At 53.3% G+C, this 26,555-nt stretch overlaps 1 protein-coding gene across 6 annotated transcripts in view; it reads right to left on the bottom strand.

Annotated features, from left to right (window-relative positions):
- Positions 1-26,555, bottom strand: part of PHACTR3 (phosphatase and actin regulator 3) — a 222,029-nt gene that overhangs the window by 4,456 nt on the left and 191,018 nt on the right. For all 6 annotated transcript variants that reach the window (XM_053574690.1, XM_053574689.1, XM_053574692.1 and 3 more), the window contains exons 9-11: positions 6,261-6,316; positions 2,243-2,304; positions 1,089-1,229 (exon numbers count right to left, since the gene is read on the bottom strand). In XM_053574690.1, coding sequence (XP_053430665.1) covers positions 1,089-1,229; positions 2,243-2,304; positions 6,261-6,316 — 259 coding nt within the window. The remainder of the gene's footprint in view (positions 1-1,088; positions 1,230-2,242; positions 2,305-6,260; positions 6,317-26,555) is intronic.

The following is a 26,555-nucleotide window of genomic DNA, read 5'->3' as shown; positions in this document are numbered from 1 at the left end:
TTCTGCCATTTGGAAAGCAGCCTTGTACTTGTTACAGCGTATGGGCGGGCTGTGCACCACAGTCCTTCCCTAGCTCTTCAGGCCTCGCCTCTGGCCATCTCGCCACTTCCCACGGCCCGCTTGCACCATGTGCCTCTCTCTGCGGTCAACCTCCAGGGCCAAGTGACACGAAACATCAGACGTAAAAAGGCTTTGAGTTAGGGATTGCAGGGTGTGTCACCCGCACACTCGGACATGTCTGCGGACTGCCAAAGACACGCCTCTTCTTCTCTTGCTGCTGGGACCCTCTGAGCACACTGACCATGAAGAACCCGAAGAGTCCGGCTCTGACGTGTCGCTGCTCTGTGCTGAGCGCTACCTACGTTCATTTATGAGCTCGCATCTTCATTCTTGGCACACAAGATGAGGACTAGTTAGCAAATTCTTTGGCATGTGTCTATAACATTTCTAATGGCTTTAAGCTTCTGAAATTCACTAGAGGCAAGACAGTACGAAAGAAAGGCTGTATAGATACTCCTGCCCTCGAATCCTACACGTCAACAGCGTTTGAGCAGGACAGGAGCTCACCCTCTCCGGGCTCTGTAGGCCTCCACTCCCTCTGCTTCATCCAGAGCCTCTGCGTCCCCTCCTCCTCGTTTTCTTCCTGCCTGTCTAACTGTTCAGTTGAGACTCCTCAAGAGGCTCCCAGAGATCCCTCAGGCTGGACAAGTCCAGGACAGAATCCAGAACCTCTGGATTTGCTGAATGCCCCTTGAATCAACTCCACTCCTCTCTTTGTTTCATCTTGTCAGCTGATCTATTTCGTGGCAGCCTTGCTGATATCAGGAAATGCTTGGTAGCATCTCCACCTCGGCCTGCTAGATAAAAGCAGCACCCCGGCTGTGACAGCCAAGAATGTTTCCAGATACTGCCAAGTGTCCTGGGGGCAAACCTGTCCCCTAATTGAGAACCACTACCCAATCTGACCCCAAATTATCTCTGTGAAGCCACTATCTATGTGAAGGCATAGCCTTAAGTTAAATAGCTGATGGCTCCCATTGTCCAAGAACAAATGCCCAGCCTGATGGACGGCATGGACAGCTCTGTACCTTGTCTGCTGCCGACAGTCTGGTCCACGGCTTGTCTGCCCTCCTGTCATAGTCCTGTGCTTTTGCTACTTCCACATAATCACTGAATCGTATCAGAATTTTTCTGTCTCTTAATTCATCAACAGTGGGTCTCTGATTTAGCTGAAACGAAAGATCACCATGGTTAGGTATCACACGCCAAACCAGTTTCTTTGAAGTACTCTGAATAGCATGTTCCTATAAGCAAAAACAAAACTCTGAAAATGCGAAATATAACCTGAATATAACCTTCTCTGACATGAAGGGCTTACATTATACACTGTAATCTTAAGTTACAATCCCTCTTCCTCCAATGCATTTTATCAGAAGGATTCACACCCCCAATACTACATAGCACAGGCTTGAGCAACAGTTGATGGATTTACTTAGAATAAATTGTATGGCATCAGTAGCTTCTTTTTAAGTATGATTTGATAAGCTCTTTTTCAAAGTACTGATACAGTTATAATGCTAACCACTGTTCACACGTCAAGCCTAGGAGGGACATTCTGCTAACTTCAAGCAAAACCGAATTTCATTATTATTTGGAGCACAGTGGGGAGGGCAAGCAGAAGAACATTTAAATTCAGAAATGGTCAGGGTTTAAAAGTAGGTTAAAGTTACAGCATTGCTCTTTGTGTTGGCCATGATATATTTTAACAGTTGAGTCACAGATACAAACCTTTGAGGCTAATAAAATTGTCTACAGTCAAGGAGCACACTGAAGGTGACCAAAAATGATGAGTTTAAAATGTAACTAAAACACTGATACCCAGGTACGCTTTTCTTAGGCATTGTGCAAATTAAGAAAATGCCCAGTCAACTTCTGGCTTCCACCGGAAGCAAGCCGAAGTGTCATTGGACTGCGTTGCCTCTGCCCCCTCTGCTGAGCTGTGGACAGATCTGATCCAGAGGGAGCGTCAGAGCCATGCGCTGGGTGGTGCCAAAAGACACGCTTTCTGAATGAGTTAATTCATTGTTGCTGAACAAATATTCCAATGTGCCCACTGCTGTATGGTCCAGGAAGACAGCACTCGTGATCCAGACTGATGCCTGTGCTCCCTTCCCAACTGCTGCAGGCACAGCTTTCCTTAGGTTGACCTTTTATTATTCAAGAAATAAAATGCTTATAGTACCTTTCTCGTCAATCTCTGCTTGATTTCTCTTCTTTCTTCCTGCTCTGTCTGATCATTCCTTTCTGTGAAAATTAAAACAGAAAAAAAAAAATGGTTGCAACTTCTCTTTAGCAGGGAAGAGCGCACCAGATTTCCATGTCTCTGGCAGCTAAAGGTGGGATATTAAAGATGTTTTTCTCCAATCACCATGTCTGTGGAGTTTTTTTCCATTTTGCCAATTGATGCCCAGGGGATCATGGTTTCACTGTTACACAGAGACACTTGTGCTGGGTGAAGCTCTGCTGTCGTCCAGCCTGGCACCCTCAGCCACTCTCTACTGTCGAGATGATCACAGGGACTGCTGCTGGCTCCTTCCAGGGAATAGACACCGGTGTGTCTGTCCCTCCCTCTTTCTTACTGATAATCTTTCTCTGCTCTGTCTGCATATCTTTACCTGCATATTTACATGTATTAAATATATGAAATACACGAATGGCACATAAAAATCGCTGTAGTAGACTAAGCAAATAAATGTATGAAAGCATTTGAATATAAATAGCACTCCCACTGCTTGTGTTTTTGTTTTTTCCATTTTTAGCCAACCAACAGAAGGTATGGGAAACCCTCGTCAGGTTCCAGGTTACCTAAGATTTATATTTTCAGGGTATATTTCAAATCTGAACCTGTCTATGATTCTCCATTGATGAAGCGTGAATACTTTTATGTGACAGAGCCTTTTAAAGGAGCCCTAGTCTCTCACTGAAACTGTCTTTGCTTAGTGAGTTGTGACTATTAACATTCAAGCTGTGCTCACACCTACACTCAGAAGCTAAAAATAGAGCCGAGTGCTGAGATATAGTAAAAATATAAGCCTTACCCTGGGATACAAGATAGTGGCTGTCCTATTTCTGGTGCTTTCTGTAGCTAAATAAAGCCTCCGGTTCCCAACCTGAGCAGAGCTCTGCTGCTGGGAAGGAGAGCTTAATAATGAACACTCCTGGACACATGGCCAGGTAGTGGAAAGGGACACCCGCTACTTGCAGTTAAAGGCAGATAATATGAAGTTATGTTATTTAAAAATACACGTGGAACATTTGTCCATGTGGGGGATTGTGTATATGGATGTTTAACATATTAGCCATTGTGCTTTTTGGTAACTGTTTAAAACAGCAGTTGTCAACCTGTGGGTCGCAACCCACAGGAACTGTATTAAAGGGCTGCAGCATTAGGAAGGTTGAGAACCACTGGTTTAAAAGGAGTCATCTCAGATTGGGGTGTTTTTTGAAAGGAAATGAAACTCTGATATATGCTTCATTGTTTATCCAAGTGATAAATCAGAAGAAATCAGACTTCTAAGCTATACGAAAGGAAGCTGATAACACAATTAGAAAAAAAAATGTGAAGTATCCCACAGGTGCCAGATGTGGAAAGACTAAAGCAGACTCAGATCTTTGTTTTGTATATTGGGAAGACACCATCATTACCACCCAGGTCATGTAAGCATAGCAGGGTCTTTGGAGAGGTGATCTTGGAAAGGGGCTGCCAGAGTGCTTCTCTGTGCTCCACACCCTGGCAGACACCTCCACAAAGCCCATCCTGACAGCCTAAGCCTGTAAGCTGCACCCCTCTGAGCTCCCCTGAATAATGTGTTTATGGACCGCTTATCTCCAGACTGAGGAGACTCTGTGCCTCACGCAAAACAAGGGATCAATAATCAGGACCTCTGTAGCCCTATTTTCTGGAAATAGCTCCAGCAGTTATACCTGAGTGTACATGGACACTTAGACATGAGTCTCCATAACCATCCACAACGTACTGCTGCTTCTAATGCACGGGCTGAACGTGGGCAGGGAGTTAGGCAAACCTGACGTTGAACTTCAGCTCAAGCCTCTTGCCAATGTTCATTGGTTAAAAAATCCTGCCGCCTTGCCGAAGCTTAGCTTCTTCACTAGTAAAAAGGGGAAAGGGGCACAAACCTCACAAATCTATTCTAATAATTAAGCCAGGAAACAAACACTAAGCACTGGTTGTAACGTGTGGCACAGATCTGGCCAAAGAAAGAATTATTTTTATCACCATCACGTAGAAAAGGGGCCCCATGTCTGCTGTGATATCCGTCTGACCTCAGGCAGAGTTCTGAGGCTTCTTAGATGTGACTGCAATTGGTCAGGAGTTCCCCTCTGAAGGGACGCACACACAGTGATGACTAGGAGTTGGTCAGAAGAGGAAAAGTGAGGTCCTGTGTGTCAAGGGCCTAGGAGTGGGACGTTCTACACTGAGATACACATAGCCTCCCTATTCTCACCCCCCAGAACAAAACAAAACACACCGAACACCCACCACAAACCCAGGAGTGACACTCTCAGGCCCTCCCACTCAGGACCCTTGGGAAGGCTTCTGCGCTAAGGAAAAGCCTGTGGCTCACTGGTGACGCAGAGTCTACGGCAGGTTCACCATGGCCACAGCAGAGGAAGTCCGTCTTCCCTTTTGTGCACGGAAGGTAAAGTACAATAAGTCCCTGTCGTCCACTTGCCAGCTCTCCATTCACCAAAAGATGGTTCTATTTTTAAGGCTTTGACATTTATTTGTAAAAAAAAAAAAATCACAAGTAGAAGTGCTCACTGGTAGAAGGACCTGGCTGCCCGTAGCAGGAGCGGAGAGGCTACTACTGAGGGAAGGGCTGGCTCCCGGACGGCGCAGGTCTCTGCGCCGTGGTGGACCTGGTGCTACCCAGTCTTCAACTTGCCTGGTTCAAGTCTCGACTGCTACTGTTGGTGGCATCTATGACTTGTACGCTTTCTAGGACACAATTTTTAAAAATTCAAGTATCTGGTAACTGACACAGCTTGGTTTTTCTGTCTTCCTACTGCAGGATGGTATCAGTGAAAGGCTCGTCTATAAATCCTCCCTCACGCTGACATGGCCGAGTTGACATAACATAGTTATGTCAGCATACCTTAGGGTGAAAAGGTTAAATGAGGATTCTTCATCTGGGGGTTAAATATTTTCAATAATCTATAAGGGAGGGAGTTGTTTTAGGCAGTTAATGAAGGTATTGAGCAAAGGAAGCAGACAGAATCAGTCAGAATCCAGCGGTCAGACCAGCGAGGGCGTTTGTGGTCTGCCTTCTAATGAAAAGGCGGCCTGGACAATCCACAACCTGGTGCAGAGATGGTCACTGTAAACCAGACTCAAAGAAGGTCTGCAGTGTTCACCATGTAAAGAGGAGAAAACAAGAAAGCAAGAGAAGGAAGGAAGGAAGGAAGGGAGGGAGGGAGGGAGGGAGGGAGGGAAGAAGGAAGGAAGGAAGGAAGTTTTAAAAATCCAGACCCTTAGAAGACACTTTACGTAGGAAAAAAAAAGTTTTAAAAACTGAAACTGACCAGATAGAGAACTGAGAAGCGCTTTTGAAGTGACTTCAGTGGGATGGACTATTGCTCTCTACACTCTATACCCCAGAGGTTACTCAGGAACACCCCCGTGCAGCACCCACGACCACCTTGAGCCCAGCTAGGGAAGCTCAAGGTGGGGCTGGGCCCAGAGGGGCCCTGGGTGCTGGAATCTCACCCGTGGAGCCACAGGTAAGTTTCCCGAGGTTTCACTGTTTCCTTGCCCTGACTGCTTCATTCCTCCTGAGCGTAAGAATCAAAGGGCGTGTCCTCGGTTAGAATTTACACCACCATCCACGCCTCGCCTGTGATCTCGGTGGCCATTAGGATCTCCCATGTAAAACTTGCAAGAAAATCTGCTTGAGACCCAACATGCCGCATGGGTGATGATCCCTTTCCCTTCAATCTACAGGACTAAATGACCCTAGAAACAGGAAGGTCTTTATGCTAGGAGGGGAACTTTTAAAAGGAATGGTTCGAATGTAGGAACTTTCTCTCAGGGGATTGCTTTTAGAAATCCTGAGCTGCTCAGAGTTACCGGGAGCGGGCGCACTCAGTCTGCAGAGATGGGCTGGGTTACGAGAGCTGGGGCTCCTCACGGCCTCAGCACACGTGCGGGAAAACCCCAGGAGGACTCAGCAGCTACTTACGTTTCAAGATATTCCTTCTCTCCAGCTCCTCCACAGCCGGTCTTTGGCTCAGCCGTCTGCGGAAAAACACTAAAATTACATTTTGCACCATGGTGGCTGTCTGCAAATTCCACCCAGGGAGTGCTAGGGTGAGAGGTGGTTGGCACACTCCCTAAAGATCGCTCCCAAAAAGCGGGAGGAGAGAAAGTGAACCTCTGCTGATTGCCTCTTGCCGGCAAAATCGAGTCAGACTCCAGGTGGGTGTGGACACCTCTTGTCACGGAGCTAGTACCAGGGCAGTCCTTGCTCCGGCTGCACTTGTGCAAGGCTCCATTTTTCCGATCTGTCGCCCAAACCTTGCCTGGTCTGGACTGTGCACCAGGCAGCCTGTCTAAGCAGTGCAGAGGTCCATTGAGGAAATTCCTCCTCCTGCCCACCGGCTTAGGGAGGGGTGCAGGGCACCGCCTGTCTTCAGGCTTCTGGTCCCGAAGATGCTGTGAGATCTGTGCTCCCAGCGCTGCTCCCGCTGTCGGTCACACAGGAGACCCCAGCCCTGAGCACCGAGCTCCCCTTCAGCTCTCCGCCTGCTGAAGGAGTCTCCTCTGCCCAGCCCAGCCCAGGAGGCGTGTCCACCATGCCACCGCCTTGTCAGGGTGCTCAGCTCAGCTCAGCTCCCGCTCAGAATAGAGGCGGAATCTCCTCAGGGAGAGCAGATGAGGGAGCTCGGCCCCCACCCACCCGCCGGCCCCTCCTGCAGCCAGGCTGCATGTGCCATTGAAGACAAATTACTATTTCCTTTTCAGATTGCTTCATTGAGGGAGACGGAGGGCACAGCCAGAAAATAACAGTAAGAAACAAAAAACAACAACCCCCAAACATAAAAGCCTTGTCAGGAGAGGGAGGCATAATTAGCCAAAATTAATGCCAAGCTCCAATTATTTTTGTAACCAAAACAATATTATCCTTGGGTCAGTGCCAGAAACCTTCCCACTTCCGGACCCTGTAGCCACTACAGAGAGACAACAGGGCCTAGGGTTGAACACCCAGTGTTTGTGGCATAATACTCTGCCCCGCGAGGATGTCGCCTACAGAAGTCTTTGTCTCTCCTTTTTAATCCCTGTCCCAGCACAAAGCCCAGGGCGGCCCCAGCTCATCTGCCCCTCCTCCACATTCAAACATGGCAGCTGGCTGCTGGGCTCCCGGGCTTTGTCTCTGCCAGGGGTGGGTGGTGCTTCCACATCTTGTCTTGAAGTCTGGGGAGACTTGACCCTGCCCCCTGACAGCTCCTGGCTGGAATCCAGGGATAAAGTGCTCCCCAGTCTGCCCTGAGCCATGTGTGCAAAACCTAGCTCCCCGAAGGCTGCTCCCACATCCTTGTCCAAACACCCCGACTGGCCTTTTCCGATCACTCAGTGACAATGTGGCAGGTACTGCCCCGAGCCCCCAGGATACCAGGACATGGTGCTGAACAGGGAAGGCCTTCCCTGCCCTCAGGAAGCTCTCAATCTAGAGGGAAAGGCGGACACAGAAAACCATTTCACAGGCCTTGGAGGAAATGAAACCAGGGCATGGATGGATGAGTGACTGGGCAGGGTCAGATACGTTTCAGAGGATGAGGAGGGACATTTCTGAAAGGAGCCAGCCATGGGAAGATTACACCTCTCTAGACACAGTTTCTCTTAATGGCTCACACGCTAGCTGGGCTTGAAGATGAAGGGAAGGTCACCACAGAAGGCATCAAGGAAGCAGAAACTTTCAGGGAATTGTGCAGAATCCACCGGGGTGAGCAGCATGTGCAGGGTCACGGAGAAGGAAGCAGGTGATTAAAGCGGTCCCGGTGATGAGAGGGGACAGGCGGATGTGGCAGGAGCGATAGGGACTGGAAGCTAAAGCCCGCAGGGCCTCGGAGGGCACGCCACCTGCGCGGGCCTCAGCCTGTAGCCCTGTACCCTGCAAGTGCTGGGGAGCCAGCGCAGGCTCTTGAGCAGGGAGGGCACGTCCGCTCTACTGCCTTTGGACAGCTGCACTTTCCTACCCCTTTCCCTGGAAGTTGAGGCTCCCCCCAAGCCTACGCCTAGAACAGAGGGTCCCGGCCAAAGAACTGGGGGTGTGGTGCAACATAAAGGCACACACAGGCTTTGGACAAACGTTTGAGACTCAAGTTTGAGACGTGCCATTTCCCAGCTGTGTGTCCATGAGCAAAGTGACTTCTCAGAGGCTTGCCTTCTCACCTAGCGTGAGATGAAACAGATCTGCAGAGCTGTGGGGACTGAGTGGGCCAATGTGCGGGAGTGCGTGGTTGGAATACGGTGATTTCTCAAGAAATCAGCATCATCTCAAGGGCGTATTAAATCTGTATATCCAGAAACCTTTCCAGATGTTGTGTTGGGTGCCTTCAAGTCACCCTTTTTCTCTGCCACTTACGAGCAAATTCATTCTTCAGAAAAACAATCCAAGCAGGACTTTGTTCCCTGGACGGCCCCACTGCCCCTTCCCACCTGTGTCCTCACATGGCAGGGGCCTTCTGCCTCCCACGTGCCACAGCCCAGCTCCACTTGCACAGGAAGCTCAGTGCAGCAGCTGGGCCTGGGAACACCTGCCCAATCTCTGCCTCTTCCTCAGTGTTCCTCTGAGCCCAGTCCTACTGCACGGAGGCCCAGCCACCGGTGCACGGAGGCAATCTACAGGCTTTTCTAGGACCTCACAGTGGTCAGTGCTGGCCAAGTTCACATCCTAGCTCCAGCACTGACCACCCTATGGCTTTGGGTAAGCCACAGACCCTTCTCTGTCAAGCCCCTGAGGTTAGTTTCGTTCCTTCCTAGGGGTGTTGTGCATATGAAATAATTTATGAAAAATTGTTAGTTCAAGGCCAGCTCTGTAGTGACCTGACCTCACAGTAAACAGGAGCACGGCCTTTGCTGTGATCATCACCATTATTATGGCTGCTGTTTTTAGATTCTCAACAAATACCTGTGGAATTATACAGAGGCATTTAAAAATTGCCCCCAAAACTAGGAAGGGTGGATTAACACTGGCATCCAAAGACCTGAGCTAGGATTTGGCTTTATTTTTTTTCGAGACAGAGTCTCACTCTGTCACCCTGGGTAGAGTGCCATGGCACCAGCCTAGCTTACAGCAACCTCAATCTCCTGGGTTCAAGCAACGCTCCCGCCTCAGCCTCCTAAGTGACTGGGACTACAGGCACCTGTCACCACACCCAGGTAAGGTTTGTTTTTTTTTTTTTTTTTTTTTCTATTTTTAGTAGAGATGGGGTCTTATTCTTTTTCAGGATAGTCTCGAACTCCTGAGCTCAAGCAATCCACCCACCTTGGCCCCGCAGAATGCTAGGATTACAGGTATGAGTCACCGCACCTGGCACCGTGTTTGAATTAGTTCACTCCTTGATATCTCTGAGCCTCTGTAAGATGGAAACAACAAGAGAGTCTGCCACCGGCCAGGCCTGAGCAACGAGGGGCCAGGCCATCAAGAGAAGCAGTGACAGGCTGGACCACAGGGCTCCAACCTGGACACAGAAGGGCTCAGAGGGTAGAGATTGGGGAGGAGCCCCGGGCACTGTCAGAGCAATAGAAACAGAATGCCACTGGACCTGGCAGGTACAGGTGGCTGTGACCTTTCCCCGTGACACCGCACTTCCTTCATGATCTCCTCTGGCCAGGAACGAGAGAGGATCATGGGAAGTACACAGATGCCACCGAGAATGAGGCTGCCGGTCAGGCCACCTCCCCAGTGCTAGGTGTGAATGGAGGGAGGCAGAGGGAGGTAGATGGGGCTGTGTGGGGCCACCTTCACCTCCTTGTATCTGCCTGTGCTCCCTTGGCCTGAGAGATGACTATTCCTTCCCTTCCCCAACCAGCAGCTCTAGGTCTTGGGCTACACCATATTCTACACAATTAAACTAAATTAAACCCTTCACTCTGAGCCCAGCCTTTCACACACTGACTTCTCCAGCCCTGGTCTCTGCCGGTCCATCCTGAATGTCCAGCAGACACACCCACACCTGTGGACACACTCACTGGCAGAGCCTGGCCTGAGGTGGCCACGTGGTAGGCTCCTCATGACTGCAGCTGGCCACCAGGGCCACCCAGAGGGACAGCTGACAGGTGCCCGAATCTCCCCAGGGAGGCTGTGTTCATCAGCAAGGCCCCCAGCAAGGCTTACATTTTTTTGTTGTCGTTGTTGGAGACCATCTTTCTCATCTAAATTAAAAACTAACATAGACCTGCAGAGCTGTGAGAGTTGAATGAGATAATAACTCTAAAGTGCTGTGACAGTCCTTGCTTGGGATATAGTAATATCTCATGAAAACCCAGCATGTGGGCTATCAGCTGGTCAGGGACCACACTCCCAAAAAAGGCATTTCATCCAATTCATACATCTCAGGGACACATAGACATCAAAACACCAAATCTATGGCACTTACCCATGGCACAAGGACAGGTATGGTGGCCCTACCACTCCCTGCAGGGTCTCTTCTGGCTGCTAGGCTTTTCCTTAAGTGTCACCAGGAGGTAAGGCCATGGACAGCCCCCAGGGCACCTCTGCCCATAGGTTCAAGGCTGTGAGCAGAGAAGTGTCACCAGGCGGTAAGGCCGTGGATGGCCCCCAGGGTACCTCTGCCCCACAGGTTCAAGGCTATGAGCAGAGAAAATGTATACCCAGGCCAGGACCCCACTGGCCTGCCTCTGACTCACCTCTCTACCCAGAGAGTTCCAGGATCTCACACTGGAGGGGAGATGCTGAGCCCCAGACAGCACTGCCGGCCCCACCCAAGCCCTTCTCTGTGTGGTTCTGACCAGCGGATGGGGTTGAACAAGAGGACCTCCAATCGCCAAGGACGGGGGCTAAGTAGGCTGGGGGCGGGGGGGAGGCTGGTCCCACAAATCCAACAAGCCAGGCTGGAGTTCCAGTTTAGACTCTCTCCCGCCCGGGCAGGTGGGCTAACCTTGAGATCTGGCAGATGAGTGGGGGTCACTCATCACTGAAGCAGAGGGGAGCACATGCAAAGGTCCTGAGGTGGGACAGGATACTCCTAGTGGCATTCAGACTGCACAGAGGGAAATGGAGGCTGGGGAGCTGCACAGGGTGGGACCCGCACAGCCTGACGTCCCTACTGAGGAGTGTGATCTACCCCAGGAGCCCCGAAAAGGCACTGAGGGGTTTGAAGCCATCCAGGCAAGATGGGATAAGAGTGTACCAGGACTGGATGCATGCAGAAACACTCCGGGGACTCTCCAGAGTGTTGTCTAAGGAAGGAAAGAGCCAAATCCTAACCTACTGAGGGACACGGACCTGCTCAGATCCTCATCCACTGGCCTGGGAGTGGCTGTAGGCCTGTGAAATGCTCAGGACTTGGGAAAGACATTGGCTCTACAACAAAGACACTGAAAATTCCAAGTGAACACATCTTACCCTAAAAAAAAAAAAAAATAATAAAAGATCCTATTTCATCCACCTGCCACCAGAAGCTCAGCTCAATCCTGAAAAAGGTAGGGCCTCTTAAGGAAAGAGCATCAACGATTTTGATGTCATGGGCAGACAATTATCAGACGTGCTTTATAGAAGAAACCCTCCAGGCTCAGAGGCAAAAGTGACTGGGAGCTACTGGAATCAGACCCCACAGCTGGTTCCAGAGGCAGCGGAGGGGACTCAGAAGCAGCAGCTGGAATGAGCTGGGCAAGACCAGGGCACGTGTCCTAAGCTGGTGCCTACACCCTACGGCCTGCTGATGATACACACGGCCACTCTGGCCAGCTTGGACCTGGACATTTTGGGGGCAGAACCATAGCCAGGAAAAGGGTAGTGGGATTGAAGGAGCCACCCCATCCCTCCGACTAGCCATAAGGCCTTGTGCGAGTGGACCCCCAGGCCCAGAACAGGTGAAGTGTGCGAGGAGGGGGGTGCTAGGCAGCTAGAGCATCGTGTGCTGGGAGGACCAGGAGAAGGTGCTGAGAAGCACAGCCCGCAGAGTTGGCCTTGGAAACCTGAGCAAGCCACAGGCTGTGCATAAGGGTGAAGTGGGTGGGGCCCAGAAATCTGAAGGGAGTCCCCAGCTCTCCCACCCTTCGCAGCTGCTCCTGTCTTCTGATTCAGAAATGGCGCCACCAGTGACATGTTGGTGCTGCCTGGAGCTGGGGAAGCACGGTCTATTTCTGACTCTTCCCCCGCACGTGCAGCTAATCACAGCACCGCGTGGGTGTGGGAGCGACACCAAGAAAAGAAACACCAGGGACAGAGAGGCGCGTCTGCCCGTCTTCCCGCCTGGTTCCTGCTTGTGCACATGAGAGAGGTGGGGAGGATCATGCTGGGCTGGGACCATGAAGGGGCTGAACAGGCCCTGGGAACTTAGGAGCCAAAGATTCTGAGATTGCACACCTAGAAAAGGGGTATGTATGCTATTGTGGGGGCCCTGGGGGTTGTGGGGAGCTGTCAGACATAAGCCCCAGCCAGGCAAGTAACCCCACAGGGACTTCCAGCTCCACAGAGGAGGTCTGCAGCAGTCACCGTCTGTACACCAACCCTGACATCTCACACCCCTCCACCTGGCACTCAGTGTCTCTCATCAGACACACACACTCTCCTTTATCAGACACTCACGTCCTCCTCCATCAGACACACACACTCTCCTCCAGCAGACACACACATCCTCCTCCATCAGACACTCACATCCTCCTCCAGCAGATACTCATGTCCTCCTCCATCAGACATACACACTCTCCTCCAGCAGACACTCATGTCCTCCTCCATCAGACACACACACTCTCCTCCAGCAGACACTCATGTCCTCCTCCATCAGACACACACACTCTCCTCCAGCAGACACTCACATCCTCCTCCATCAGACACTCACATCCTCCTCCAGCAGACACTCACATCCTCCTCAATCAGACACTCACATCCTCCTCCAGCAGACACTCACGTCCTCCTCCATCAGACGCACACATCCTCCTCCAGCAGACACTCACATCCTCCTCCAGCAGACACTCACATCCTCGTCCAGCAGACACTCACGTCCTCCTCCATCACTCACATCCTCCTCCAGCAGACACTCACATCCTCCTCCAGCAGACACTCACATCCTCCTCAATCAGACACTCACATCCTCCTCCAGCAGACACTCACGTCCTCCTCCATCAGACGCACACATCCTCCTCCAGCAGACACTCACATCCTCCTCCAGCAGACACTCACATCCTCGTCCAGCAGACACTCACGTCCTCCTCCATCACTCACATCCTCCTCCAGCAGACACTCACATCCTCCTCCAGCAGACACTCACGTCCTCCTCAATCAGACACTCACGTCCTCCTCCAGCAGACACTCACGTCTCCTCAATCAGACACTCACATCCTCCTCCAGCAGACACTCACATCCTCCTCCAGCAGACACTCACATCCTCCTCCAGCAGATACTCACGTCTTCCTCCATCAGACGCACACGTCCTCCTCCATCAGACACTCACATCCTCCTCCAGCAGACACTCACGTCCTCCTCCATCAGACGCACACATCCTCCTCCAGCAGACACTCACGTCCTCCTCCATCAGACGCACACATCCTCCTTCAGCAGACACTCACATCCTCCTCCAGCAGACACTCACATCCTCCTCCAGCAGACACTCACGTCCTCCTCCATCAGACGCACACATCCTCCTTCAGCAGACACTCACATCCTCCTCCAGCAGACACACACACTCTCCTCCAGCAGACACTCACGTCCTCCTCCATCAGACACTCACATCCTCCTCATCAGACACTCACGTCCTCCTCCATCAGACACTCACATCCTCCTCATCAGACACTCACGTCCTCCTCCAGCAGACACTCACGTCCTCCTCCAGTAGACACTACATCCTCCTCATCAGACACTCACGTCCTCCTCCATCAGACACACACTCTCCTCCAGCAGACACTACATCCTCCTCCAGCAGACACTCACATCCTCCTCCATTGACCACGCCACCGTCAGATGCTCTCTCAGTGTCAGGCCCACGGCAGGGAGAGCACTCGCACAGACAACTCTTTCCACACACAGTCCCTGAATGCCAGCCTGGCTGCAGCACAGCCTTTCTGCTCAGGCCGCGGTATGAACTGCAGGGTACCACCAGCTTTCTCCAAGGGTGCTCTTCATGCCCAGTGAGCCTCTCCACAAGGTGGGGACATGGAGGTGAGCTCCTGACATCACAGGAAGGGGGACCACATCAGACTGCAAACTCTGGCTCATGCAAAACACTGGCTCAGGAACCAGGAGGAAACGTTCAAAGCTGTACAAGGACTAGGATGGAAGGTGAGGTTTTGTCTGTCTTATAAAATGTCCTGGGCTGTCCTCCTCAGGGACAGAGGGACTGGTGGCTGACTTTTGCTCCCTGGCAGCCGAGGGGCTGGCATGGGCTGCCCTTCCCTGAGCTCTAACTCTACCACCTGGAAACTCGGACTGTGATGCCCAAATGCCATCCATTTTGAGCAAGTGAACCAGACTTACTCCATTTTGTTAAGGGTTTGCCAACCCACCCCACCCTCTTTGAAACCAAAATAGCCCCTTGAGCAAGCAGCGACCCTGCAAAAAAAGGATGGAAATTTAGCTGAGAGCTGCAGAATCCTGTGACAACTAAAAAAAATCTTGTGGAAAGCACAATCCTGTTATAAGTCTGGTCTGTGAGCAGTCTTTAGACCTGTAAGACCACTCCCCATAGTTCTAACCTTGCAGATATCAGCTTCTGTACAAGTCTGCTTATGCGGAGGCTTCCCACCCCCCCGTTCGAAGTTCCATCTAAAAACCTTGCACCCCGTTTCAAGGTGGTCAAGAGACTTTGTGGCGTGAGCCTTCTCTTGACTTGCTGGCCTAATAAAGGACCCATGCTTAATCTGAACTCCGTGTGCTGTGTTTCTCTATAATTCCGTTCACGGCGGGTGCAACAGGACAGCACCACCAGCTCCCAGGAGGAGGTCGTGAAGGCTGAGGTGATACACAGTCTCAGTGAGCTGTGGGCGCTCCATCTGGGGTGGACATGCTCAGGTCTGCTGTCCAGGGCTCCGCCTAAGCCTGGGTGAATCCAGGAAAGTGGCAAGGTTCCACTGCCTCATGGCCAAGGCCAGGGAGAGCTGCTGCCCCCAGAGCCTCTCCTCCTTCTGGGGCACACTCAGCAGACCTGCCCAGGGCTTACGGAGACCCTGAGATGGGGACCAAGAGCTGAAGGAGGAGGGGTGGTGATGTGGGCCAGACTTGCCTCAGGAGCGAGGAGTGGAATGGCAGCCATGTGGCTGGTGGAAGAGCTGGCATGTGGGGCCGCACTGGGAGCCACTCCTGGGTGAGCCAGTGGCTGCACACCCAGCTCTGTGCCCACTCTGCCCTGGCCTGCAGCGGGGTTCATGTGAGGCAGCAGCCTGGGAACCACAGCCGGGTGGCGCGTCTCTCCTGAGGTAAGGAGGCTCAAAGTCTTGGCTCGGCCTGTGAATCTCGAATCTATATTCTGTTCCTGTCCTGTCTGACCACTGAGCCACCTCTCACCTGCCAGGGGGGAAGCCGAGTCATGGGAATTGCAAACATCATTGGCATCCTCACCCTACAGAAAGCTCCCATCACCACCCCTGCTCCAGGTTTGCGCTTACGAGAAGGAACGGTTAATGGGCCCATCCTGGAGGGGGAGGCCCAGGCTCCTGAGCTGAGGACACGGGGGCCACACAGCTGATGGACCAAAAGCCGTTAGAAGCTGTCCCAGCCACTCACATCGTGCAGGGTGATGAGCTCTCTGCTGGGAATGCAAACAAGCCCCAAACTGCCATCCTAACCAGAGGGCTGAGGAAGAAGCCTGGAAACCCTGTGAGACAAGGGTCTAGGCGCCGAGCCGTCGCACCGCAGGTGCAGCCCAGTCGCCGCAGCTGCAGGACCCCGCGCGAAGTGCTGCCAACTTTGACTGTGCTGCTGGCTCAGCCCCTAACTTCCTTGAGGCTCCTTCCTCACCTCCCACCCCTCAGCTGTCTGGAGGGACTCGAGAAATTCATGTGGACCTGCACTGGCAATGATGCCCATGCCACGTCAACTTTCCACAGGGTGCCACCTCCCTGCCTTGGTCCAGCTCTCGTCCTCTGCCTGCAGTGACCTCCCCAGCACATTGTCTACTCCCGTCCCCCCACCCAGACTCAGTTAAAGTGCTCTCATCTTCCAGAGCCTTCTCTATTTGGCATCACCCCCTCTCCCACCTTTCCATGCCCAAAGCCCGTATCTCCTGGGAGCTGATGGCCTCAGCCTGGGGTTATTGGTGGGTTCCCATCTCTTTTTCTGGACTCGCAGCTTCCTGAGGGGCCCCTAGCTGCCCCCCCCATCCTCAGTCCCCAGTGTAGAAAGGCTCTTAGGTAGCCAGGCCCTCCGTGCAGACCAGGGGGCGTGACTTCAACGTAAGTCATCAGGAGCTCCTGCTGTGGGGCACTGCAGGTCACACCATCTGATCTGTTTTTTTCTCCCAAATAGGCAAGAGAGAAAGTCCCCCCAGACACCCATTATTGGTGTGGAATGACACTAGTCCCCCCTCTCAGGCTTGTTGTAAGGACTCCAGGGGACAGCACGGAGGCACCAGGACACGGCTGGGCCCTTACACAATGGTGGTTTCCACATTGCTCTCTGCTCGGGACAACCACAGCAACGGGGGCCGCAGATGACTTAGGGGAGGGGAAGAAACAGGTGTTCTGTTCAGGGAAGGACACAGGGTCAGGAGCAGTGCGCTTGCAGCTCCCCACTAGATGCCTACCCCCAATCCCTATCTCCTCCCAGCACCAACATCACCGCAGAGGTGCATTACAGCAACCTGTAAAGTCACCCGAGTGTGGAGCAGGAATTGGGAAGCGATTCCTTCCAAACAAGGCAGAAAGCCTTCCAGGAGAGAGAAGCCGCAGCTGAGAACAGACAGCTCTACACCCACAGGGGACACTGCAGCTATTTTGGGAGGCTCCTTCCTGGGAATACTGATCCTGCCCTACAACCAGGCTTGAGTCACTATGAGACGCGGGCGGCCCCCGTGGGAGGTGGGATTCCCCAGCAAGGCAGTATCTCTATGCACCATTCAACAGGACACCCGTGACAGACAGGCAGGCAGGCCCTGGGTGAGGCACGGGGGCCCCTCCACATGTATTCGCCATCAGGACACATAGATGACATATGTCTCAGGCCACCAGGGTGAGGGAGGAGAAGGGACCTGTTAAGTTTGGGTGTCCTGTAAGATGAGGTTATGGAAAGACCATGGACAGGCCTATGGTCAGGGTGGATGGAGTAATGTCCACCCGGGAAGCAGCAGAGTCCCTGTTCTGGCCACCACCCTGTAAGCAGGCCATCAGCCCACCCCAGCTGCTGGCAACCCCGGCTTCAGGGGCACCTAGGAGGACGTGACCCCAGGGCCCCAAGATCCACATGGCCAAGCTGACCTTCACACACTGCATCTCCCCACCCCGCACTTGCTCAGTGTCCAGTGTCCCTGGCTTGGGCCACCACCCAGGGGGCTATCAGTCCCAGGGCAGGCCCCTGGTTTCACTCGCTCCTCAGTCCCAACACCCTGGAATCTGAGTCCAATGGGTTCTTGTTGTAGCATAAGGCCACCGCTCTGACCAGGCCACCAGCCTCGCACAGGCCCCCAGGGCACCCAGCCCTCACACTGTACCCCCTTTCCTAGCAAGTGTCCTGACATGTTCCCTTACACTGCCCCCCATGATTAATAAAAAAATAGTAAGGCCCTGTCTGTAATACGACTTTTCAACATGTGTCCAGATAAGACCGCGTGACCACATCAGGTAGTGTGGTGAGCACTGGGAAGGTATGTACCCATTTGCCTGTCACCATGACGATGGCAGTGACAAAGACAGATGGCACCAGAGGTAGCAGACTGGCCACTCACATGCCCAGAGAGCCACTGCCCCTGGAGAAGCTATTTCCTGAAACAAGGAACAATTCTTGGTAAAGTTCTGAATAAAACAACATGCACTCTTCCACCAATTCCAAGGCATTTGCATTCTGGGAAAACCCAGCTGTGACAAGGCTCCACCGCAATAGCTCCCTGCGTGTCCAGACACATGGAGGTCACAGGCTCCGGTAATTACAGGCAGGCTTTGGATTCTCGTGAATGTCCGAGGGACATTCAAAGGTCAAGCGGAACTAGGGTTTGCTCCGGAATTCCCCTCACCTGCAGGACAACTGTCTACCTGGGATGGTCTGAACACACAGGAGCAGCTCCAGTCACTGTGACAACCCAAGAAGCCCACGTTTCCAGAAGGCCTGGGAGAACATCCTGACTCCTGTGCCCTCAAGCCAGCCAAGGCTCCTTCACTCCTCTGGGACCCCTCCCGGCTTGGTGATGAGGGGCTACTTGATCATTGAGGAGCTGTCCCACGTCCCACGCCTCCTGTGCCCAGCACTGACAGGATACACGGGGAGAGACAACCCACCTTCGGCCCAGGCTCCACTCTGCAGGATGGGCGAGCCTCCTCCAGCCTGGGTTCCCCTCAGGGGAGCACCCCTGGCACCTGGAGTTGGCTTCCCAAACCCTCCTTACTTTTGTCCTGTACAGCCAGTCCCTCTCTGCACCTCCAGGTGGGAGTGGCCACAGCCCCACCCACTGAGTTTATGGGAAGAGTTAAAAGGAAAAGGTGTGTGGAGGCTGTGTGGCGCCCACTGCACCCTGAGGACGGCAAGCCGTGTCATCTCTGTCACTATTGCTGTTGTTTCCGCTCTAGCCAGCCTGGCCCATGTCCCACCCTAAGCCAAAAGGGTTGACTCTGGCTGTCCCAGACAACAGGTAAGCCCCCTTGGGCTATAGGTGAGTCTTCCTGCCCTGTGCACAAGGAGTCAGGCCCCCTGAAAGAGGAGGGTTGCTTCCCCTAACAGCTCCCTGGAGCTGAGGCACGAGACCTGTTGGCCAGCCACTGTCTACAGCAGTGGTTCTCAACCCTCCTAACGCCGCAACCCCTTAATACAGTTCCTGTGGGTTGTGACAGGTATCTCCAGAGAGTTCCAGGGGCCACCCTGAGAAGCATCCAGCCCACCCACCATGAATAGGGCCCTTCATGCCTCCTTTTCCAGTTGCTAAGTCAGTGAAAGGAACGCCCATCCCTGGGGAAAAGGGTCCCCAAGGGACACCAAAGTCACCTTCCACTTGGGGACTCAGAGATGATGAGAATCACCAGTAACTGGGAATAGAGGGAAGGGAGGGAGCAGAGGGGACATGATGAAGACGGTCAGGCCACCGGCCTTTGGGACCAAGCAGGCAACTGCCTGCCTAGGGCACCTGCTCTGTCCCCTCAGGTGGGGGTGCGGTGCAGAGACTCTCCCAAGATGCCCGGCCCGCCAAAGGCTGCTGTGAGATGAAGACGGTGGAGTGGGGAGGGGCCCTGACCAGGCCATGAGAGCAGTGCCCCCTGCCCCCACCAGAGCGACAGGGACCTAGTATGAGACAGAGAGTCAGACAGGGTGTGCTGGAGTACAGCTGATGGCCAGGTACGTGGGAGAGGACATGAGGGTCCGGCTGGGGGTGCCCAGCCCCTGGCCTCCTCTGCTCCCAGACAGGAAGAAGTGAGGTTCTGACCCCACAGTAGCTCAGGCCAGGACCCTCTGTGTGGACTGTATGCTCCCACCAGCACAAGCAGTGTCCTGGAGGCACCACCCCCTCCACCCCAAGGAACTCCTGAACTGAGGCTCTCAGGGATGGGAGGGACTGAAAAACTGCCAGCATGCTGGGTGGTGCCGCCCGACCCAGCCCCCACACTCCCCTGCCCTGCCGGCCACCCCGCCCCTATCCTATCTCTTGTCTTGCTGTTGAAATACTTGGAGAAGCCCATCCTCACAGTTCTGGAGGCCAGGAGCCCAAGACCACGGCCCCGGGTGTCTGGTGAGGGTCCTTTCCTCACGTACAGCACCTTCCCACTCTGCCGTCCCTAGAGGGAAGGGGCAAGGCAGCTCTCTGGGGCCACCTCTCTAGGGCGCCGATCCCCTTCCTGAGGGCTGCACCTCATGACCCAAAGGCCCCACTTCCCAATGCCATCCATCACCTGGAGGGGGTGGGGGAGGCATGAACATTCAGACCACACATGTAGCACACACCGAGCTTAGGTCTCCCTCACGACTTCTGTACGTCCCGTTCCCTCAATCTGGAAGGCTGTTACCTCAGATCCCTCCACAGCGCACTTCCAATCTCCTGCTCCAGGAAGCCCTCCCTGACTGCACCTGCCCAAGTAACCAGTTCCACTCTGTGCAACGTGTCTGTGTGTTTGGGGGTCTTCATGGCCAGAATTACTATTTACATGTTTATTCTGTGCCCGTCCCATTGGCCTTTGGAGCTCCCTGATATAAGAACCTTACCAATGGAGCCAGTGCTTTGTATCCAGAGCTTAGGCCCAGGCCTGGAGCCTTGTAAGCACCAGTGAATGAGGGGATGCATGCAGGGACATCAAGGCAAGAAAAGCAGGTGTCAAGACGCCTGACCCCAAAGCCTGTTTGGACACGGGGACCCTTCCAGCCTGTGAGGGGCCCCCCAAGCCCACACCTCGGAGTGAAGGCAGCAGCACGGGTGCAAGTTCAGGACAAGGCACCCGACTGGCCATTTAGAAATTTGAGACCCACGAGGGCAGAATCTTCACCTGGTCATGGCCACCTCCCTGTCCCCTTGCACAGGGCTGAGCACATAAACCAGCAGCCAGACAAGCAGAGGGGTCAGTGGGGGCCTGGCTGTGGGGGTGGTCGTGGGCACGTGGGACACAGCTAACCCTAACTTTGGATCTGGGCTACGATGGTGGGAGTGTGGTAGGGCCCAAAGCTCAGCATCACGCACAGACCCGTGTGAGTGACACGACCCCAAACAGCCTGTCATGGTGCTACTGCAGACCAGCAGAGGACAAAAGCTGGGAACCCCATGGTGTCTGCAGGAGAGTAGACAGAGCCCCTCACCACTGTGCTAAGACTGTCTAGCGGTGTTGATTTGGGGGCTCCCCTGGTGGTGGATGTCAGGGTCCTTCATAAACATGTATGTTCTCTAACCCACTCGTTCCAACTCCAAGGAAAGGTTTCCTGCAGCGCAGGCTCCCACACAGGCCTCATGCACACAGGTGTGTGAGGAACGTTTGTTAACACAAAATGCAGGCCAGGATGCTAGTGCCCATTCAGGGCCTGGAGGAAATGGAATCCAGGGCAGCTGTGGGAGAGAACCAGGCACAGCCCCATGGGCCTTTGTGGGGAAGGCCCACCCAGCCAGGCCCAGCGAGGAGAGCATGAGTGGGGACGTAGAGACCCCCAAACTCACGCTGTGGCTAATAATCTGGGCTCCCATCCCAGCCTGCGTTGGGATACTGGCTGCTCCAGGAGTCAGCTGTGGAATCAGAGATCTGCTCATACTCTTCTCGCTAATCTTAAATCTGGGGTGGCCGGTTAGAATCTCCAACTGGGATAGGCCACTGTCCCCAGGTGTGCAATCAGACAGTCATCTAGGGACTGCTGTGATGGGTGTCCTTTGTGGATGGGATTAAGGCCACAATCAGCTGTGTGCAGGTGCAGGGTTTGTCCTCTGCGATCCGGGTGGGCCTGCTCCAACCACGGGAAAGGCCTACCTGCTGGCTGAGGGTCCCAAAGGACAAGAAATCCCCCCACCCATGTCACAGCCTCCCCACCAATCCCACACTTGCTCAACCAGACCCTGTGGGCTCTGTCTCCACCAGCTGAGTTGTACATTGTCCGGAACTGGGTGCTTTTGTTCCCAAAACTATCTGTACCACGTGTACTTATTTCCATAATTAGTTAATTAAGCTTTACGCACATTGATTAAATGATCTAATATAATGTTAAATGAAACCGCTATTGCTATGAAAAGTACATTGATGGCTTTGGAGTTGGAAAAGGCAAGTTGCTGGAAGCACTGGGGTGAGAGAGGAGGGGTCGTGAAGCCCTGGAAGGAGCCTGCACTCGGGGCCCTTCCAAGTGTCTTTCAGATCCCCCACTGCAGAGAGAGTGGCTCTGGGACTTGTAGGTACTGCACCCTGGGCTTGCACTGATCAGATTGCAGGCAGGAGATCTTTCCTCAAAGAAATGTTCTAGTTCCTACCTCAAGAAAAAAATGCCCACGTAATGCACATCTGCACAATTTAGGCTCAAATAAGTAAAGTGTTTAAGGCATGATCAAACCATGTTTGTGACTTCTCTGCTTCAGCAGCTTTTTGGTAAATTATGCAGGGCTGAGCCATGAGGAGAGAACTCTGCCCACCTCCCCTGAAAGACAGATGCTGGAAAAGAGTCCATGGCAGGGGACAAGCTCAGCCTTCCCTTCAGGGACAATGCAGTTCCTGTCTCTGAGCTTTTGTCCAGGCTGTCCCTCACCCCCAACTACCCACTGCCTCCCCCTTTCTCCCTATCCTCCCTGGCCCCCAGAGTTGCCCACACCCCGAACAGCCTACCTCCTCCCCAGGGCTCACAGGCTAGGAGGCCCCTTTGTCCGTCCTCCCTGGGCAGCAAACCTGGGCTGGAGGCAGGGCCTTGCCCAGGACAGTGCCTGGGCATAGGATGAGCGCCCAGCAAGGCTGAGGCAAACGAGCAGAAACAAAATGCCACTTACAAATGCCCTTGCTACCAAAAGGACAAGGCTGCCACCCCTATACACACACTCTCTCTCTCTCCCCGCCCCCCCACCCCACAGGACACAGAAAGCCTTCAGCACTACTTGGAGTACCTGAGCCCGCCAGCCCAGGGCAAGGTGGTCTGAAGCCAGGGGGAAGCAGGACCTGCCCCAGCTCCCCGTGTGCTGTTCCACTGCAGCCCCTGCGTCCCACACTCACCACTCACCTTTGCACTTGACATCCCCACCGCCACACTTGCTGGTGAAATGGAAGCTTCCAGAAGGCAGCACCTGCCTCTACTTTGTTGCTCCTTCCATTTCATGCCCAGTGTGAGGAGCGGCACACAGCACAGACATTGTTCAGGAAACATCTGTGGTTGATTCCCAGACAGTAGGAATCGGGTTGCAGTGTTTATCCAGGTCACCACAGGGCCCCAGAATCCCTATTTCCCACTCCCTGCTGGCTCTCCACACCCTGGAGCCATTGACAAATTCCCTGCAGCTTTCTCTCAGCCCACAGGGGTTCTGCAGGGACTCCTAGGAAATCATGGTCACCTAACCAGGGAGGACTTTTCACTCACTCATCCACCTGTTCATTCCTTTCTTCTTTATCTAACAAAATTAATGTGAACCCCACAGTGGCAGAAGTTACTACTTTCCTACCAATTTTCTTTTTTTCCTCCTTATCTCAGAATGCAGTCTTTTCAGGGCAGCTTCATTTCCAGCTAAGCATGGCCAGGTGAAGAGGTCCTGATGAAGGACCTCCATCCAGGTGGATGTGTGTGGGAAGAATCCCCGAGAGGAGTGGACTCAGCTGAGATGTATGATCCTTTGGAATTTGTACACGATGTCTGGTGCTCCTGCAGCCATTTTGGACTGTGGAGGATAAACACCAGCATGAGCAACTGCCTTTCTGCAGCCACTCCACAAAGCAGGATGGCTCCAAGTATGGGGCCTGGAGTCAGCCTGCCTGGGTCACTACTCAGCTCCACTGCATACTCGCTCTGACAGTGACATTTTACCTAACCTCTGTGAGCCATTTTCACAGCTGCTGAGTACAGTTAATAACAGGATTTACATCTGAGGATTGAGTGGTACCAGTAAAACATAGGGCCTGGCACATAACATGGGTTTAATAAATATTAACGACGTATCATGGTACTATTACAACAACTGCTACTCAAGGATGACAAGCTCTAATCCTTGGTAATGCATCCCTGCCCATACCTGAGTGAAACACACCCATCTTGTGGGCACCACCAAGCTGAGGGACTGCCTGGGCTCACTCAGTCCATGACTCCAGCCAGGCAAGCTGCAAAACGACCAGGCCACCTGGGCTTCAGAATCATGTTTGATTGGTAATGAATGGGGTCGGTGCTGTTTTGTACTTTCTTAGTGAACACTCTGTATTGCTTTTCACAGATTCCAAAGCAACAAAAGAAAACAGCAGCAACCAACCACCCACCCCCAGGACCTAAAAATAACAAGGTCACTCCCCAGGGGTACTGACCAGGATCCTCAGTCTGTCCCCTGCACCGGTGGGGTTCAGCCCCACGCCCCATGCACCACAGACTGGCTGTCTCCCTCTGAACACCAGAGCTGCTACCCCCAAAGATGGAGCTTTGTGTTCATGTCCTCTGAGGCTTAGATTTTGCCAATTAAAGTTTCTCTGATTTGGAAACTGTTCTGTTGCTTAGCTACCTCCATCTAAAAGCAGAACGGGTCAGATCAATAGTTTACAGCAGGTGCCTTGCCTGATGATCCACACTGACCTCAACTGCCCGCACCTGGCCTTTATGGAACTGCCACGCCCCCTCCCTGCAGGGCTGAGGGCAAAGCCCCCCACCTGTCTCACCCATCCCTTTACACTTTTGCAATACATCCTTGAAAGTGCCCAATGCGTGCCGGTGCTCTGCTTGACCTTTGGGGCTAGGTCATAGTCATGGGTGGGCCCTGACCACAGCAGAGAAGCAGCAGGTGGTAGGGAGTCCAGGGCTGGAGGGTGAGCCTATGGACAGCAGAGCTAGCCCCAGGTCCATGAGATTCCTGAACAGAGAGAGACTGGAAGCCCCACAGCACACTAGACACCAGCAAAGTCAGGCAGACAAACCCGCTTCAGCATTAAGGGAAGAAATCATATGCACTTCTAAACACAAAAGGTCCTATTCCTCAGACCTCCAAATCCAAAGAAGATCCTAGTGAGAGTGGCTGGCATGCCCCAGCCTGGGTGGCTCATACCAGGGGGCACCAGCACCACCTCACCCCAGATGCTGCAGGCGGCTGGAGGCGTGAGAGTCTGCAACCTCCAGGCCCTGCCCCACCCCCAACCTTCCCACCACTGTCAGGAGTCCTCCCCGCAGGACCCTGCACGAGGCTCCAGAACCAGACTTCAGGGGCTGGACAGCCCAGGCCTCTGGCGCAGCTGGTCCTAGGCAGCTGGGGCTGGGTGGACACTGAGGTGGTGAGAAAGGAAGACCCTGATGATGAAGAGAGGGTGAAAATGTGGGCAGAGTTATTGTAAAGATGACGGTTAAAGATGAAGAGAATGAGGAAAATGATGAAGATGCTGGTAAAGACGGAGAGGACGTTGATGAAGACGATTCACAGTGGGCACAGTGATGGAGATAAAAGTGACAACAGTGGACGGTGCCAAGGAAGGTGGTGAAGATGTGATGGAAGCAGCAGAGACGCCGGTGCACCGTGGTTAGGACGCACCTCCACATGTGTCCCCTACACCGCGCAGCAATAACAGCAAAATTCTGAAGCAGCCCCATGTCCCAGGTCCACTGGGGGCACAGCCAAGGGGTGAAAAGCTTCTTTGGAGGTGAGGACAGCATCCTCAGAGAGGCTGTGTCCATGAATACGTGATGCTATGAAAATACCAGGAACGCCGAATGGCAGGTGTGAGACGGATGGCGTGTGGCATGCGGACTGCGCCTCCACAAAGCTGTTACACAGAGAGGTCCCTTACAGGACTCTAAGAATGTCCTGGAAAACTTGAACGGCACCCTTGGGATGGATGGGCGTGTGGCGTGTGGACTGCGCCTCCACAAAGCTGTTAAACACACACAGAGGTTCCCTCTCCTTGCGGAGCTCGCGTTTATCCCCTGAGTGCTTCCTGCTGCCAGGCACAGTGCTGGGCATTTTCTGTGTCATGTACCAGATGGATTCTGTCCGCAGCCCTACAGCACGGGCTCTGTGGTCACCACACCATTTCCCAGGGGAGGGGAGTCGGGTGCAGCCTGGGACGGCAGGTTCCCTACGGCCAGGTGCTGGGAAGCAGCAGTGCAGGTGGGACCTGAGGCGTTCTGTGCAGAACTTGGGGATCCCAGCCCTGCGTGAAGAAGCTTCCTGTCAGCAAGGGTGGAACGGAGAGAGCTGTACTCACAGGCTGTCTGAGCACACCCGGCCTCCCTGCAACCCTAAGAGGAGGAGAGCCGGCTCTGGGGCTCCCGGGGTTTGGCAGCCCTGGGCCTGCTGCTCCTGCTGCTGACAGCTCAGGAACATTTGCTTTCCCTGCATCAGCTCAACAGTCAAGCATCCCCTCAACCTCAGCTCAAACAAGAATGAGCATCTCAAAAACAAGAACATAGGTGACTTCATGTCAGAGGTGGCACTCGGGTGGCCCCAGGCCAAATATGGTTCATGAAAGTGTTTTACAGGGTACACGCATTACTTTCTAAAATATGAGTAGGCTCTCAACATTTAAAGGTAGGATATTT

Source organism: Nycticebus coucang, chromosome 21 (assembly GCF_027406575.1).
Source record: "Nycticebus coucang isolate mNycCou1 chromosome 21, mNycCou1.pri, whole genome shotgun sequence".
NCBI lineage: Eukaryota > Metazoa > Chordata > Mammalia > Primates > Lorisidae > Nycticebus > Nycticebus coucang.
This window is presented reverse-complemented; position numbering and strand designations above follow the sequence as displayed.